The sequence below is a fragment of the Lonchura striata genome, chromosome 3 (assembly GCF_050655825.1).
Source record: "Lonchura striata isolate lonStrDom1 chromosome 3, ASM5065582v1, whole genome shotgun sequence".
Classification (NCBI taxonomy): Eukaryota; Metazoa; Chordata; class Aves; order Passeriformes; family Estrildidae; genus Lonchura; species Lonchura striata.
Genome location: NC_140705.1, coordinates 75494204 through 75511031, shown reverse-complemented (window position 1 = coordinate 75511031; position 16828 = coordinate 75494204). Strand labels below are relative to the sequence as shown.

General features: G+C 37.8%; 1 protein-coding gene across 27 annotated transcripts in view; it reads left to right on the top strand.

Moving 5' to 3' along the window:
• Positions 1-13804, top strand: part of AFDN (afadin, adherens junction formation factor) — a 119387-nt gene extending 105583 nt beyond the window's left edge. For 12 of the 27 annotated variants that reach the window (XM_085575496.1, XM_085575495.1, XM_085575491.1 and 9 more), the window contains 4 exons: positions 3987-4121; positions 6300-6816; positions 10782-10860; positions 11629-13804. In XM_085575496.1, the coding sequence (XP_085431622.1) occupies positions 3987-4121; positions 6300-6816; positions 10782-10860; positions 11629-11773 (876 nt within the window). In that variant the 3' untranslated portion in view covers positions 11774-13804. The remainder of the gene's footprint in view (positions 1-3986; positions 4122-6299; positions 6817-10781; positions 10861-11628) is intronic. The other 15 variants (XM_085575503.1, XM_085575502.1, XM_021544193.4 and 12 more) reach the window with 6 other exon arrangements.
• Positions 13805-16828: the final 3024 nt, after the last annotated feature.

Genomic DNA, 16828 nt, shown 5'->3' with positions numbered 1-16828 from the left:
TGGTTTTGGCATTAATATAAGAATGGATTGTAAACTCAGAAATTTTTTCCAAACTGGTATTTCCAAGTTGGTTGCATAAGCATGCAGTCATTAAGTTACAATATAATTTCTGTTTCAATTGGTTAGTACTATTCTCTTGCATCTAAAACATGACAGGCTTTCAAACTGGAGCAGTGATTGCTATAACTCCAGCTAATTTTGTATTTTATTGCACTTACTGAACATGGAAAATGAGTTTTGTAGGCTTCCAGAGCAGAAATACATCCCCTTCAAAGTCAATTTCTGTATAATTAGTGTCCCAGTTTTAAAAGAAAGGTGATGCTAGTAAAATTTAATTTGTGCTGCTTGAAAAAAACTGTCAATGTGTTGGTTCAAAATATGGATTTGGATATTCAGCACTGCCTTATGAAAAGGAAAATAACGTTTTAAAATGCATACTACTGGTAATTCATAAAACTCATAAAAACACATAAAAAAGGTGCTCAGTTTTGTATCTGTGTATTATGTGAGTGTTAAGCAGTTTACAGCAGTGGAACCAGGTGTAGCATTTCACCTTTCTGAAGTAATGGACAAGCCAGGAGTCATGGACTTAGTATCTTATCAATATTTTCTTATTACTACCTACATTTTTTTGCTCAAACCTTGATTCCTGGAGCTGCAGTTAGATAGACAAAATGCTTTTCCAAGCAGACTGCAAACATCCAGATCTTTCAGGGACAGGAGCTTGGTGAAGGCAGACGGTATCACCAGCTTGAAAAATGGATTAGACAAATGCATAGACATGAAGCCTGCAAACAGCTACTCAGAGGATTACACAAGGCTGGACCAGCTGACATCTCTAGTAGTGTGCTAAATGCCTGGGGAATACTAGAAGAAAAGGCCAGGCTCATGTGCAGCTCTTCTTGCCATGGTCAGAGACATCAGAATACTGGGCTAGATGGATGCATGGCCTGAATCAGTTGATGATCTATGATGTTCATAAATTTAGCTTTAAAAAAAGATAGCAAGCTAATTTTAAAATAGTTGAACACTACACCCAGCAAATACCACTTTTTCATAATTTCATGATTTTTATCCCATTCACGTGACTTTCAAAACATAAACACATTTAAACAATGCCACTTCATATACCCAAGTAATTTTATTTCTAAAAAATCTCCAAAAACAACAACAAAACTTTCGCTGTTTCATGCTTTTTTATATGTCTAGGGTGAACATTGTTGATAGTTGTTCTGCTAATTACAAGGCTGAAGGAAGGTGATGAACAGTTAATACAAGAATTGTCAGCTTAGATAGTGTTTGTTTTTTAAACTCCCCAGGCTCTATGAGCTCTGACACAGCTTTTTAGCTGTCACTAAATAAATAGGTATAAATTTAAAGTTGTCCTGGAACATCTTTTAGAGTGTTATAAGCAGTGCTTGGAGAAATGGACGTTGTCTGAAATTTGAGGCTTCCTGGATTTGAGAATGGCCTGCTAGTCCTGTGAATATCTTAACATTCCTGATAGGATCAGCCCACTGACCCCTTTACCAGGAGCAATAGTTTGGAGGAGAGGTGGACGTCTCTGCCCTTTTAGGTGTAGGAGTAGTGTTGTGAGTGTATGTTGGTGATGGGGAGACAGAGTTGTGTGGCTAATGGTTGGCACTTTGCAGTAGAGCTGGGTCAAGGCAGGGGAAAAAAATTGGTGCTTTGTGCTCAGCTGCTTTGCTAAGTTACCTGTGGGAGAATGTTCTTCTCTGTCACTCTGGTTGTACGAATTAGCTGCTCTTCTGATTCTATTCTATTTTCTGTTAAAATAGAAACATATGGCTTTGGAGGAGACGTGGAAGTACAGTAAATCAGGTGAAAACATGACTTTTAAACAAGAGAAAAACTGATTGGGATAGAGAAGCATCCAATCAAAATACTCAACTGGGGAATCTTATAGCCTTCTCACTAGAAGTGGGATTCAAAGCTGATTTTCCTTTGCATCTTGAAAATTCGGGGTGAAGTTAGAACTGGGTACTGTTGTATGTACAGAATTACAGACACAAATGCCTGCAAGTCCTCTGGCATACCTCATCATACCACTGCTCTCTGCCTTCATCTGGGAATGCTCCAAAGTAGAAACTAGTTAGTGATCATCAAGAAATGTCATCTCTTAATAGTTGCTGTGTTCGCACTTCTGCCTTCCGTATAATTTTTAGCCATTTTCCTATAGGTATTCTGTTTAGAATAGCCTCTGACCTGGATGCAGTTGTCTTTACAATTCTTACGATTCAGATGTTAACAACAGCTCCCAGGTGGGCAGCTGAGTCACTTTTGCCTTCTTTCTGTAGTTATGATCAGAAGATAATTAAATAAACCAGTCCTACTTTCTCTTTAGTTGGAAATTGTTTCTCATTTAAGTGTTTTTGAATAAGAATATTTGCTGGTAAGCAGTGAGGCATCCATGTCATAACCTGGGAGCAGTAACTGCCATGTTCAGGGTGTTTCTCTAATGTAGTTGGGACAGGAATTTTCCTGTATTTTCTCACCATGCAGTTTTTGCTTGCCTTTTTATTATTATTATTAAGAGGAAATGGCTTCTCTTGTATAAACTCTTGTGAGTTACTAGCTGTCTTTCCTTTTGACAGCAATATTATCTCCTTTGCTAAAATAATGTCTTCTAATAAATAAGACAAGAAGTCTTAATCCAAGCAGGGTTAACCACTCTGTTCCCTGCTCTGCAGTGCAAACTGAGCTTGATCTTTGTCATTTTCAGTTAGGAATTACAAAGTTTTAGCCCTAAATAAAGGGATTTACATGGAGGTAGTATTCTCTAAAATACATTCATCAAATTAATTTTGTTCTGTAGCTTTCCCACTCAAAAATGAACAATGGGGAAAAACAGTTGTAAGAAAATTAGCCAAACTGTTTAGACTTTTTTTATTAATTGACTGGCCAGGAAGATACTTGCATGAAGGTTGACCTCACAAAGTCTATTAAAGATTTAATTTCTCTTTCTCTCTTGTACTGCTTTGTGTCTTAAGAATCTTTTTCTGTAAGTGAATTTGGATTGTAAAATAAAATCCATAAGTAGAGAAGTATCCCTATTACATGCAGTTTATAGCAAGATCAAATCATTTGTTGATTTATACTAATGAGGATTTAAAAAACAAAAGTTGTGTGGAAGGAAAAAAAAATACTTTAAAACATAGCAACAGTAAGAAATAACACAGCATGCGGTACAGTTAATTTCTTCATGTATTACTGGGCCAGTGAATTTTCCTGTCCATCAGGGGCTTATATACTGTTAGCTTTAAATAATCAGGCAAAGTTTGGATTGTGCTCAGTTTTCCTATCTGTGCAGCATCATAAGCGTTTATAAATCAGTATTATTTGTTGGACATGAGTTGTTCTTGTGAGCTGTTTCATCCCAGTAGTCAAAAGTTTTCTTTCCTTCACTCTTTGCTTTTTCCAAAACCCATCTGCTGCAGATAAAGTGGGAGATTTTATTTCCTGAGACTATTTGCAGACTTGCTGAATGAGCCTGTTACTTTAAATGGATTGACCCTTTGGCTAATGAGTCATGATTTTCCGGTGCTTAAATTCTAATCCAGATTGAAAAAAACAATTGACTGCTGGAGCTGTGGGCTGTTGGCTCCAAGTATTTAATTTCATTTTACTGTACCTATGAGACTATGGTTGTTGAAGCTCTTTGGGACATGAATCACCTCAGTCTTCTACTGGGGATTCATACATGACTGCTAAAAAGGTCTCCCTGAGTAATTTGTGCTTTTATGTATGTAGTTCTGTGCGCCTCTATTTTGCTTTTTTTTTTCCTTGAGGATTTTAGGCAAGCCAGTGTAACAAATCATACTTGAAATGGCTGGAAATCATATTGATGGATCTGTAGCATAGCATTTTCAACTGAATGAGATAATTTTAGATGCCAGTATTTCGTTACCTTTTCTTTTGCCCATTTGGCCCATGTGAGTGACCAATTAAAATTGTGTCTCTGTTAGTTACAGGATGAAGAACGCAGACGGCAGCAACAATTGGAAGAAATGCGGAAACGAGAAGCAGAAGACAGGGCCAGGCAGGAAGAAGAGCGTAGACAGCAAGAGGAGGAGCGGACCAGGAGAGAGGCTGAAGAAAAGGTTGTGGTTTTCTGAGTGCCACAGGGGTTCTTGCAGGCCTTTCCTCTTCAGTCTGGCCAGTACCAGCTCAGTGTTGGGTTAGCAGGGTTTAAACACAGCAGCCCTGGTGATAAGGGTCATGGCCCAAGGCTTCAGTTTGTCCTATCCAGGCCAAAAAGGAACTAAACAAATGGCCCTCTCCTGGTGGCTGGAGTTGTCTGGAGTTGCAGAAACAGTACTGTGAGCTTAGTGCCTGAAGGTTTTTGGCAGTGGGAAGGCTCTTACCTTCAGAGACTTTCTGAAAATTATGGAAGAAAGCAGCTACTTCCCATTTCTCTTCAGCTCCCGTAATGAATCGCATACATTCTTTATTATCATGGCTCAGTTAGTGTTGTTGGGTTTTCCTGTGTCCCAGAGATGGCACTTAATTATTGCTGTAGTATTTTTTAATATAGATACAGAGAGAAGTATGAAATACAGTGGAGTAGTGATGAATATTCCATATTGTTTTTTATGTTTGGACTTTGGGAGGGAAGTGGTTTCTAGAAGGCAAGTAAATAATTTTAACAGATAAGTGTGCAGTCAAATTGTAGAAATTGAGGGTTGTAGTTTCCTTTGAAACATTATACATGAATATGAGAAGCTTTACTGATAAAACTAGAAGACAGAATTTATTTGACTCAGCATGTTTCTTAAGACCTTTTTGTTCCTAGAGAAAGCAGTTACTTCTGCTCAGTTTGCAAGTTGGTAACACTGACTTCAGAAAGAAGGCTAGCTTTTAAAGTTGTTCATCTTGGAAGACTGAGCAAATGCATTTTAAAAGCCCCCAAAATTTAGATATATTAAGTATGTTTATTTATTTTTCAAGCTTCATTAAATTTTTTTCCATAAACAGTGTAGTTTGAGTGGAAGAGGTGGTAATAAGAGAGAAGTGAGGAAGGTGTATCTGGAGTGAAGAAAGTGTTTAAAAGTATACTGTAGGGACCTTAAATGAAACCAAGAGAAAACAACTATGGCTTTCTTAACTTCTGACAATGATGCAGCTAAATGGCATTTTGATCACACTAGAAAGAGTTTTCATTGACAGATGTTGACTGAGATACTTCTACCAACTCAGAATTGAGTGCCATCAGTAAAATGGTTTTAGACAGTAGTACAAGGAGATGAGTTTCACGTCTTTGCTAAGATTAGATCTGTTTATTATTTTTTCAGGAGAGTTCACTCAGTGTTGGGAAGATAAGCATTCAAGGTGGATTTTTTTAAAACACGTGTTTTAAAACCAGAAATGATGGTTATTCCAAATGTCATGCATTCCCAGCAGAAATTATATAATGCTTATACCCAAAGGGTTTTGCAATGCACATGCAGTTCCCAAATACACCTCATTTGTCATCAAACTACTGAATAAACCCTTGTATTAATTTACAATGTGTCTGAAACAAGAGTGAGCAGAATTAAATGCTATTTAGTTTAAAAACAGAACAGTCTTTTAAAGAGGAAGAATATGTAGAAGATATTTCATGGCCTTTTAAATGGTCAGTAACCTCATATAAATATCATTAGCATAGTTTCTGTTTTAAATGCCTTTTAACAGCATTTGTTTGCCTGGAAAAGTTCTTTGTAGTAATTTTTTTGTGTGAAAGTAGTTTTCCTGGTGTTCATACTAGGAACTTTGTTAGGAGTCATCTATTCCAAGGCTCTGTTGACATTGTATAAGCACGAAACAAAATTACAGAGTTCCTTTTGTAAGATGGTAGTTAATTTTAGTTATTTTCATCTCCAACAGATTCTCTACAGCTTTAGTAAATCTGAACCTTATTAACTGTAGTTACAGTTTGAGTAATAAATGTTGGAATGCCCTTAGTTTACACAGACAGTTGCTTTAGTGACCACAGGCAGCGGTAAATCTGTAAATAACAGCTACACTGTGTTCCTGGATGGCTGCTGTTTTTTTGCAAATGTGACAGTTTAACCACTGGCCAAATGCCAGTTCAGCCACAAAAATCATTCACTCTTAGTAGTAAATATATTGTAACAAATATTCCCAAAGAATATTTGTGCATATAGATGCCCTGCTTATTGCCAGAAAAGGAGATAACAAAGATTGACGCAAGATGATTGTAGCTCAGTGATGGAAAGCTTAAATCTCATGGATTGAGATGTCTGACCACTGTGTTTCTGTTTCCTCTGGGCTTTCAGAGGCGCCAGGAAGAGGAGTATTACAGTCGCTTAGAGGCTGAAAGGCGCAGGCAGCACGATGAAGCTGAACGAAGATTGCTGGAACCTGACGAGCCTGGTCTGTACAGACCTCCACTTCCACGGGAATATGAACTCCCATCCCCAACCCCTTCATCTAACGCTCCTCCTCCCCCACCTCAGCGAAACACCTCTTACCTCAAAACACAGGTCCTCTCCCCTGACACGATTTATACTGCCAAGTTTGTTGCATACAATGATGATGATGATGAGGAGGAGGATTCCAATCTAGCAGGTCAGGATAAGTACTCCAGCACAAGAAAATCTTATGGTGACTTTCCTCCTGCCACCCTTAAGCCACAGCAGCCCTCCCGCCAGCCTCGCCCAGTTTCAGATGGCATCTTTCTTTCCAACTCATTCCAGTCATCTCCTGTCAATGCCAACAGTACTACTGCCAAAAAAAGCCAGCCCTTGCCCCCATCAAACAAACCAAGTTTCATCCATGCCGGCAGCTCTAAAGGTAGAAACAATGAAATAAGTCATCTCTACAAAACTGTCCTTGTATTTTCAACTCCAGGGCTCTAGATTGAATCACTTATTTTGTGATTCCCCCTCCCTTAATCATTTGAATCACTTATTTTGTGATTTCCCCCTCCCTTAATCACTATCTTCACTCTGGTGATCTAACTTAAATCCTGATATTAATATGAATCCTTCAATTTTTAATTATTTTGATCTCTCAAATTTTCTTGTTCTCTACCCAAACTTTTCAAAAGCAAAATTCAGTCTTTCATGTATGAATCAGAAATTATTTAACTGCTTCTCAATCAGTTTGAAGTACTGTTGGTTTTGGCTTTCACTCTGTATCTCTAAGTGATTTGTTTTGTATGACTGACTGCTGTTTACTCAGGGCATCTGGAAGTGCACCTTTCTTGAACACAGGAAACCTCTCCTAATGGGTTCATGGACAGAACTTATCTTCTGCTTTTTTGTTGGTACCAGGGTTCTTTCTCTTTTAATAGTGTGTGCAAATGGCTTTAAAAATTACATTTGTAGATGTAGATCTTAAATACAAAAGCACCAAGAGAAATACAGGTCTTGCAGTTAGTTTCATGTATTAGGCACCAGTCCTGAATTTCTGGTTTGTACAGTGCAGTTTCCTTGCAGAGAGACAAAAATCTAGATTTCATCTTAGTACCATTTGCTTTACTCCTTCCCTTCTACATCTCTGTGTTTCTTTGACTCCTCATCTTCTTGTTGTTTAACTTTAGGCCAACCATAATGAAGTTTAATTTCAGTTAGAGTTATAGCTGCCAGTAACTTCAGCACCCTATTTTACCTGCCGAATACTAGTTGAACTATACTCTTGACTTCAAAGCTAATTCAGTCCAAAATTTGGGGATTTTTATTAAACTGATGCTGTATAGGAGAAATCTTGTCTACTTGACTCTCTGAGTATGTCTCACCCTGATAAGATTGCACTTTATTGACATAATACTTTGTCTTTAAACAGCAGCATCTGCTGGTACTTCTACTTTGTTTTCTTCTATGTTCTTTTGAAGGTGGTTGCCATGACATTTTCCTAGTTTATTCTTTTAACTTACACTGGAGGTTAACAGGTGCCTCACAACCAACTCTGTGATCAGTACATCCTTCTATACTGAAAAAGGTCACCTGAGATCCCAAGGGAAAGTGTTTATGCTGGCTTCTAGCTGAAGGGTCAACTTGTTTGCTGGATTCAAGACTCAGTTGCACAGGTGGAATCCTATAATATGTTATATCCCTCATCACTTTTTTGGCCACCTAACAAATTATGAAAATTGTTCACTTGCTTTATTCAGCAGTGTGCCTTGGGCATAGGGAGGATATGAGCCTCCAAATAGGTTCTGTCTATTAGAAGCAATTCTAATCCAGCTGCAATAGTATGTGAATCTGATTTAGGATATATACAAGGCCACAGAACTGCTTGTCCACATCCTGTTCAGTTGAGGCTCAAGTCATCCTTTCCTTTGCAGCGCAAATTAGCTTCTGCTACAGTTGAACTGTTTCCAGTGCTGAAGAGAAGCTCTGCACAGTATTGCATAGTTTTTAATACTGCTGAAGGGACAGTTTAGCTCAGTTATAATTACTGTCCCGCTGGTGCAGTTCATGATTAGTAATTCCACTGTTTGTGGTCAGCACAACACCCAAGTTGCATAAAAAAGTATCCACAGTGATTATCCTGTAAAGGTGGGGGAAGCCTGGTAATTTATGCTGGTGTTGTCTGTGAGATCTCAGGATATAGCAGTCTCTGTGGTACTAGTCTCTCTTCTGCAAGCCCATCTGTCACTCCTGTCTGACTCTGTAATAGGTTCTGAATCTTAAAGAAAGGTGAGGGAGGGTTTTAGCTTTCCAATGTGTTTTCATTAGACTGGAGTATAATTCTGGATGCTGCCTGCTGTGTACTACCGTAATGCCTACTACTGCACACGTGAAATCACTGATAAACCCACAACCACTTTTGTACCAGAAGGACTTCATCTTTTGAACACTAGATACCACAAAGAATTAAGAATATTCTGAAACGGCAGGCTTCTGACATGAAACATTGGTACTGTATGTCTGTACTTAATTTTTTTTTTTTTCTTTCAAAGGTCTTTCTTTTTCTAGGAATTCTTACTTGAAACTGACTATAATAAAAAGTAAAATGTACCTTCCATAACAGCATGTAGGCTTGCAAAAGCCCTTGCTTCCCTTCCCTATTTGGCACTTTGAAGGCTGTACACGTAATGAATTAGGCAACCCTAGAGCCATCAGTCACTATTTGTCACCACCACTCTCCCTGCCTCCCATCATCCACAACCATGAATGCCATTTAGTATATATAATTGCATTTTTAATCCTGCTTTCTGTTAATATTAATTGAAAAATTAATCTCAGGAAGGTGAAATGTTCAGTGGTATTGTGTGCACATTTGTTTTTCCTGGAAAACAATCGAAAGCACAATTTGCAAAGATTCAGTTAGGGATTTGGTAACAATTAAGGACTATTGTAGTATGATGCTTCGCCTTTAATAGCCTAATTCATAAACCATACAACTAATTCTGAATACTCTTATTTCATAATTTTTAAAATAGCTATGAGAACAGGTTAACTTCACTTGATTGCTCAAGCTTCTATGAAGACTGCCTGCGTAATGTACAAAGCCGTTTGCACAAAATGCAGAATTCACTGTGCAGTTTGACCATCTCCCATCTTGCTGACTCTGTTACATTCCTGTCCTTTGCAGCTCTTTCCTGTTCTGAGTGTTAACTCTAGTAAACCATGCTTCTGCAAATTTTGTTCTCGTGCTTTCTTCCACTGGGTCTTCAAAGACCATTGGGTCAGGTCACTAGGGGAAAAGTCAACACCCAAATGAAAACCACTATCCAAATGCATATGAAACCATGAACCACAGCCTGTGGATCCAGCCACAAGCTTTTCAAAGTAAGGAAGGCAGTACTTACAGGAATGTAAGACTCACAGCTGAGAGGAAAAAATCTTTATATGCCTGACATACCTAGTATGATTTGGTTTGCTGCAATTTTCTGGTGGAAAAAATTTGGCCTACAACACATTAGCTAAATTGGTTTATGTGTTCTAGCCTCATTCAGAATTACTGAATATTTCTGAGAAGTTAGATATACCAGTGGAAGAAGCAAACATCTCCTTTTGTACCAAAGAAGGTTCACAAGACATAACATGTATGATATTGAAACCAGAACTGTCCTGTCTGAAGATGAATTTGAGTAGTGTGCTGACACTTTTTACTCTTTTCTTGACAGTTACTAAGATCATATGGTCTTAAATATAAATTAAATTATTAAACTTCTGATTGGAAATAAAAGGTTTTGTCTTGTGGCCTTTACGAGAAATTAATATAATGTGTAAAACCTGTGTGTTATATCAACTTAAAGGTGCAGAGCTTCAAGAGTACTTAAAATTTAAATTCAGGGGCGAAAGGAAACGGCCATCTTCCAAGTGATAAGGTTGCATATCAGACTTAACAGAGACTAAAATTCTGATTCTGCTGAATTGCAAAGATGGTGAATACTAATCTTTGCTTACTTTTAACCTCAGAAAGAGAAGAGCTGCAGCTAACTTAATTCCTGTGGAGTTTGTCACAGGATAATGAAGGGTGTTGCTCTTTCTGTTGATCTCCGTGAACAGCTTCTAGTGTCTGTTTTATAATAAGCCATAATAAGATAAAGACCATGATTTGGCATGTGCTGGATAATCTAAATAAAATGGGTTCCAAATTAGAAATTAAAAAAAGCCATTTTAAGAGGGCTGGAATTTAATAGTACTGGGATAAAATATTCTAGAGGTCAGATGATCTCTGATTATTTATGTATCTCATTTGAGATTGTTTCTTGAAAGAAGCACTGCACCTTTTTGAAGGAATACAGTATAAAACTTTTGTGTTGTAGCTATTGTCCTTAAACTTACTTCTTTCTTTTGCATAAGGAATAAATTCATACACTGGATCTACAGGAGCAGCTGCTGGAGAAGTGTATCGGGATCCAAGAGACAAAAGATCTAAAAGGTGATATACAGGAGTCCACTAGTTTTTATACAATTGATTTGGCTAACTTCTGCAGTGTTTTTTGTTGTCGTCATTGTATCTCTGGGGGCTACTCGAGTTCTTCTATTTGGGTCTATTATTGGTTACTATAAAACAAAACTAAGTTCTCTTTACAAGTCCTTAGATGATTTGAAGCACTGCTGAACAGCAACAAGTTTTGGCACTACAGCTAAGTAAACAAAAAGATCACTGTAAATGAGCGACTTCAGCTGGTTTAGGTGCATTTATAAATCTGAACAGTACCTTTCCAATGGGATTCTTACCAAACTTGTAATAAGCATAAATTATTTAAGCTATAAAGATATCTCATTGAGGCTTTTCCATGTAGCATGCTGATGATGGGACAAGAAAACATTTGTCTTCCTGGGTTTTTTAAGTGCTTTTTCTTAGAAATGTGCCACCACAGAAAAGATTTCTAGTTTAGCCAAAGCAGTAATGCTATGCTAGCACAGGCAGAGCCTTAGTTTATGACCTGCCATTCATGTTGAAAATTGGCAAGCATTTCTATTTATTTTGACATGTAATAAATGGTCAAGTCATGAATTTCTCCTAAGTGATAACACAATGTCAGAGTTAAAGGTATGTGTGAGGAACAAAGCCTTTCAGAAGACAGAACAGAGACTACTTTGCTGTAGTCCAAGAAGCTGTCATTACATGTCATCAAGAATGATTATGTTTAAGGATCTTGTAGATGAGAATTATAAAAAATACTTTTTGTTTCCTTTCCAGTCAAGATGCAGATTTACCTGGAGCACCAGAAAATCTGACGTTCAGGGAACGCCAGCGACTTTTTTCACAGGGTCAGGATGTATCCAATAAAGTAAAAGCTTCTAGGAAACTAATGGAACTGGAAAATGAGTTGAACACAAAATAAGATTAAAGCACCTTACCAGATGTAACAGATGATCTCCAAATTGAGGGATTGAGACTGGGGGCACACTACTAAGTATGTACAGAAAATGAATGTTTTCTGAAAGGAGTGACTTTGATTCCTCTATATCTAAGACTGTTAATTAAGACTTAGAGATGTTGCAATAGCAGGAAAACTGATTACTTTGCCAGGAGCTTGTGGCTTATACAATGAAAGCACTGTAAATTTTTAAAGATACAAATCACGTGAAGGTAACTTTTTTCTGTTTTGGGGGTAAAGTTCTTTTGCACCAGACCAAGTAGCACTTGTCAGAGATAAGTTCTGTTTCCTGGTGTTTTACAGACACACTTTTGTTTTAGCTGCTGAGCAGAGAGAGTGAGAGTAGCTTGAACTGCCTAAACTGTGCACTCGTAAGTAGTATTTTAGGTTGTTTGACAAGAAGCCAATGTCTGGGCCACCTTAAGGTTTCATATGCAAGTGTGACATACTGTATGGTGTTCACTGAAGGATCACCATATCAATACAAATCTTACCACTACTTAGTACTGGAATAACACACATTCTCTAGATAGAATCTTGGAATAAAAATGTTTCTATTCCTATGTATTTGTTGGGTCTAAAATGGATGCCTAAGATTTTATCTGTAGTTATGGAAAAGTCTACGTTGGTGTATTCCCACTATATGTGCTTCAGACTTTTAAAAAATGTGAAGATAACAACCTTTGGATAACTGTTTCATTAAAAATTACATAAGCAATAGATAGTAGGCTACACTTAGTGGCCCTTCATCAGCTAGAACCAAAACATTAGTAGTGTGTTAAAGGCAAGGATTACTGTTAGAAAGTGAGCAGAACATGTGGGTATGTTTTGTGAGAAATTCAGAATAGAAGTTATTGGGCAGTTAGGCCTGGAACAGTATTGATGAGTCTATTATTATCAGTCCAGCAATAGTTGTTTTTTTTTCTATGGTGATATCAGTTGGCATATTAGAGATGAAGACTGAAGTGTAAAGCATCAAATACAGTACTGCAGTCTAGAAGTGGGAATGTTCATAAGGTCACTGACAGAGCTGGTGTGCTAGCAAGGAACCATCCCTGCTCATGCTGAGAAGGCAGTGCTAGTGAGCTCCTTTTCCATCTAACTGGCTTTACTGACATCCTATTACAGTTGTACTGAAAGCCTTTTTGGCAGTTCAAGCTATTTTTTCACACTGTTATAGCCTTATTTAATTTTTAATTGTTAATCTTTTTCCTCCCACTATTTCCTCAGCTATGCTTATGTGGCTGATGATGTTGGGAGTAAGGACCTCATCAGAGTCTTTCTCATTGTGTGATGTTAAGACAATATATATTGTGATTCCAAACAAATTTTCTATTTGACAAAGCCCTTTACTGGCTTTAGATGATTTTTTTCCTGTATTATATTGTTCTCTTATAAATATATATTTAGGGATTTGTGCACACTTCCAAATACAAAGGGGTAGACTTTCACTGCCTTAGGAAAGAAATCACTTTTAATAAGAGTTGTATGATAAATAAATGCAAGTTAATGAAAATTGGAGTGTAAATATTTTTTACGTATTTCAGGTTTCTTATTTGAAAGTGTGCTTTTACCGTTTCACCTGTTAAATATGAAGTAGAAGATTAAACTAGTTCAAAGTGTTAATGAAGGATCTGCATGCTTGCTATGTCTGTTCATCAGCAAAAGCAAGCCTCTCCCAATTTATCTTGAGAACACTAGCAGCCTTACAGTGACAAATTTTTCTTGAGGAAAAAAACTTATGCTGTGGCTGAATTACTGTTGCTGCTAGACTCTGAAAAAGGCTTAGCAAAAAAATACCTATAACCTTCAGTTGAGTGGATTTGGCCGCTATTGGGCATTCGGGTCAAGTGTGAATATGTGTAAAAGTGCTTTTCATATTTGTCTGTGCATTATTTGAAAAAAAGAACATCAAAACTGCTGTAGTTTCTCATTTCTACTGTATTTCACTTGCAACCTATTTTTAATAAAGTTTGTATTGCATTTAACTTTGCATTCAATGTTTTTTTGTATTCTTATTTAATTCTGCATTCCTAACAACATTATCATAAAACAGAAGGGCTCTTAATATGTTTTGCCTTGCCTGTCCTCTTAAAATGTATTTATGAGCAAAGTTAGTGTATCTCATATGAAAACTTCAAATTAATTTTACATGGAGAATCAATAGAGGCTGGCCTTCAGTAATCAAAGAGGAGACTTTCTTAGCCTGTTTAATACCTATAGTGCTGACTTGAAGTGGTTTTTACAGCTTAACCAGCACTTTATGAAGTAGTAAATACCACTGGTGTCGATTATTCAGACTAATCACACTGTATTTGTATCTTCCTTAAGTGCAAAGTTGTTTTTGTAACAGCAAAGAAGAGCCTAGAATGTGGCATCTTTTGGAAAAGTAAATCGTGCATGCAGAGTCTCCACTGGGATTGCTGTGGTTAATGGGAGTCAGCAGTTCAAACTCTGCTTGGGGAGGGAGCCTGGCCCCAGTGAAGTGCTGTAGATGCCTTCTGCTGTAGCTGTACATCTGCTGAACATGGGATTTGAGAGCCTCCTAGAACCTCAGAAGAACTCAACTTCTCATTTTGAATGTAGAATGTCTAGAATAGAAGGAAATTGAAACAATCCATTATTCTTCTGTATGCAAGTCCCTCAGTCTGAACAAAAAGTGGTGTATTTGAGTCTGTAGTTGTTGCAGCTGCGAACTTTGTCATAGAAACTTTTATTTCCAGACCAAGCTATTCCAGGTGTTGTGAGAGGAACTGTGTGTGATGTGCAGCAGAGACAACGCATTTTCAGTGGGGAAAAAGTTTTGGGCTATGCCTTCATGTCGAGTTTGCTCAGTGAGCACACTAGTGTGATGCTGTTGGGCAGTGTAGCGCCTGCATTGCTTTAGGGACATGAGCTGTCAGCCTTGGCAGTACAACTCTTGGTGCTTTTACTGACGAGGGCCCTTACAGTGGTAACTGTGTTAAGTTATATTTGCCTATGCAGTCAGCTCTCTACAAAACAAATAATTTTAAATCTGTGTTACATTCTCCCTTCTGCGCCTATCATCCATATATACTGTTTTTCAACTCCTTTAGGTAGTCTGTACTACAGTCTTGCTGGGTTTGAGGGAAAGGCAAGGAAATGGAGATATTGACCGAGTCCGTAGAATGCATCCCATTCCCTGAAATAATTGGCAATATACTTGATCATACAGATTGCTGTTTGTATATCAAGCAATGAGTAAGTACCCAAGTAGCAGAATAAACAAGATTATTCTTTACCTCCTAATTCAATTAGACAACACAAAACATAGTGCTGGTAAAAAATGAGCTTTAGTAGTAACAGTCTTAAAACACATGCAGTGACTCGTGTATGTGATGATAAGAATTGGCGCTTCCTCCTGTTTTGTCAAATGATACTGCTGTCTCAAGTCAGTTACCTGTTGTGTGTTCCAGAAGGCAAAGCCTCACAGGTTAAAAATTTGGAGTTGGCTGACTTCTTTATCAACCGTAATGGCAGGTGAACTTAATGAGACCACAGTGCAATACGCCTGGCCAGAGAATCTCAGTTTATTGTTACTGACAGGTGCTCAGAACTCAACTACAGTTACCAAAAATGTGCAGTGACATATTTACAGCTTCACCAAATAATGTTTATGGGCTGTGTGCAGTACAGCAGTCTCGAGTTACCATCTGGTGAGTGTGGAGAATGTCACCTCATAGGGGCAGTAGAAAATGTGGGGACATACAGCAGAAACTCTCTGTGTTTGGCAGAAGAGGCATAATGGCCTTCTCTCCTGGGCTTTTACCCTAGATGCTTTTCTACCCATTAGGAATGTTGCAATGGACAGCTCATCAGAAGTTTATGGAGCTGGGACCTCTTGGGTCTTGTTGTCTCCACCTCTGGAGTTAAAGTGAAATGCTTCAGAAGTATTCAAGACAGTGCTTACTTAATAGTATCCAAAGATTTGTAATGCAGTGACAGATTTTATAATCTACCTGTGGTATTTCATTGATGCTAAAATTAATAGAGTTAAATGTGGATAAAATTCTATGAAATTTCTGGCCCTGAAGTTCCACAGAAGGATCTATAATATGGCAGGGTCTTGAATTTGCAGTGGGAATATGGGATCAAATTGATGAAAGTTGGGGAAAAAAAGATTCTTCAAAGTAGGGAATCAGTCTTAGAAGAGTGTGCTGCCTGCCAGTACACCAGTCTGGCAGTCTCATTTAAAAAAAAAACAAACTGGATTTTATAATTCTTTCTCTCCCAGGTCTCACCATCAGGCTGTTTCATTCATCAAGCAAATTCTAAGTTTTGAAAGTAAAAGGAAAATCCATAAGATTTGCTGCTGTTATGAAGAGTCACACATCATACTGAGATTTTTTTGTTTTCCTACTGATGGGACAATTTTCAGTTCTATTTGACCGTCAGAGGTGCATACAGAAATTACAGGAATAGTGGGTGCTCAGTTTTAGGTTACTACTTCAAAGGGTGCTAGTAAGTTAAGTCTTGTCTGTTAAAGCCTACAGAAACAAGATCCTTAATCTCTTTAATAGTGGGTACAATCCACAGTAAGGGAGAGATCAACTATTACACTTCAGAGGTGAGACTTCTGGGATGAAGCTGAGTTTCTCTGGAAAATAACATTGTTCTGACTTGATTGCTGCTGCAGGATAAGCATTACATATAAAATCATAGCTCATTGTCAAGAATTGTGAGTCACACCCTTCAAGCAACTAAATCATCCTCCCCAAAATAGCTGATGTTGATTAAAATCCTGTCTGCCTTACTTAATGCCAACATCTTGTAACATCCACACCATTGCAGCACTTTTGAGTGTTTTTCAGCCTGTATCCATTTGTCAGTTCTCATTTTTCCATCAAAGTAGAACTAGTTGCAAGGAGGAACTGCTGAGTTACACTCTTGTGTGCCAAACCTAACTGCAACCAGCCAGATGGGTCTTTTTTTTTTTTTTTTTTAACAGTTTTAACAGAGGCTATAGATTGTAGTAACTTGTTGAAGATGCAGGATCCC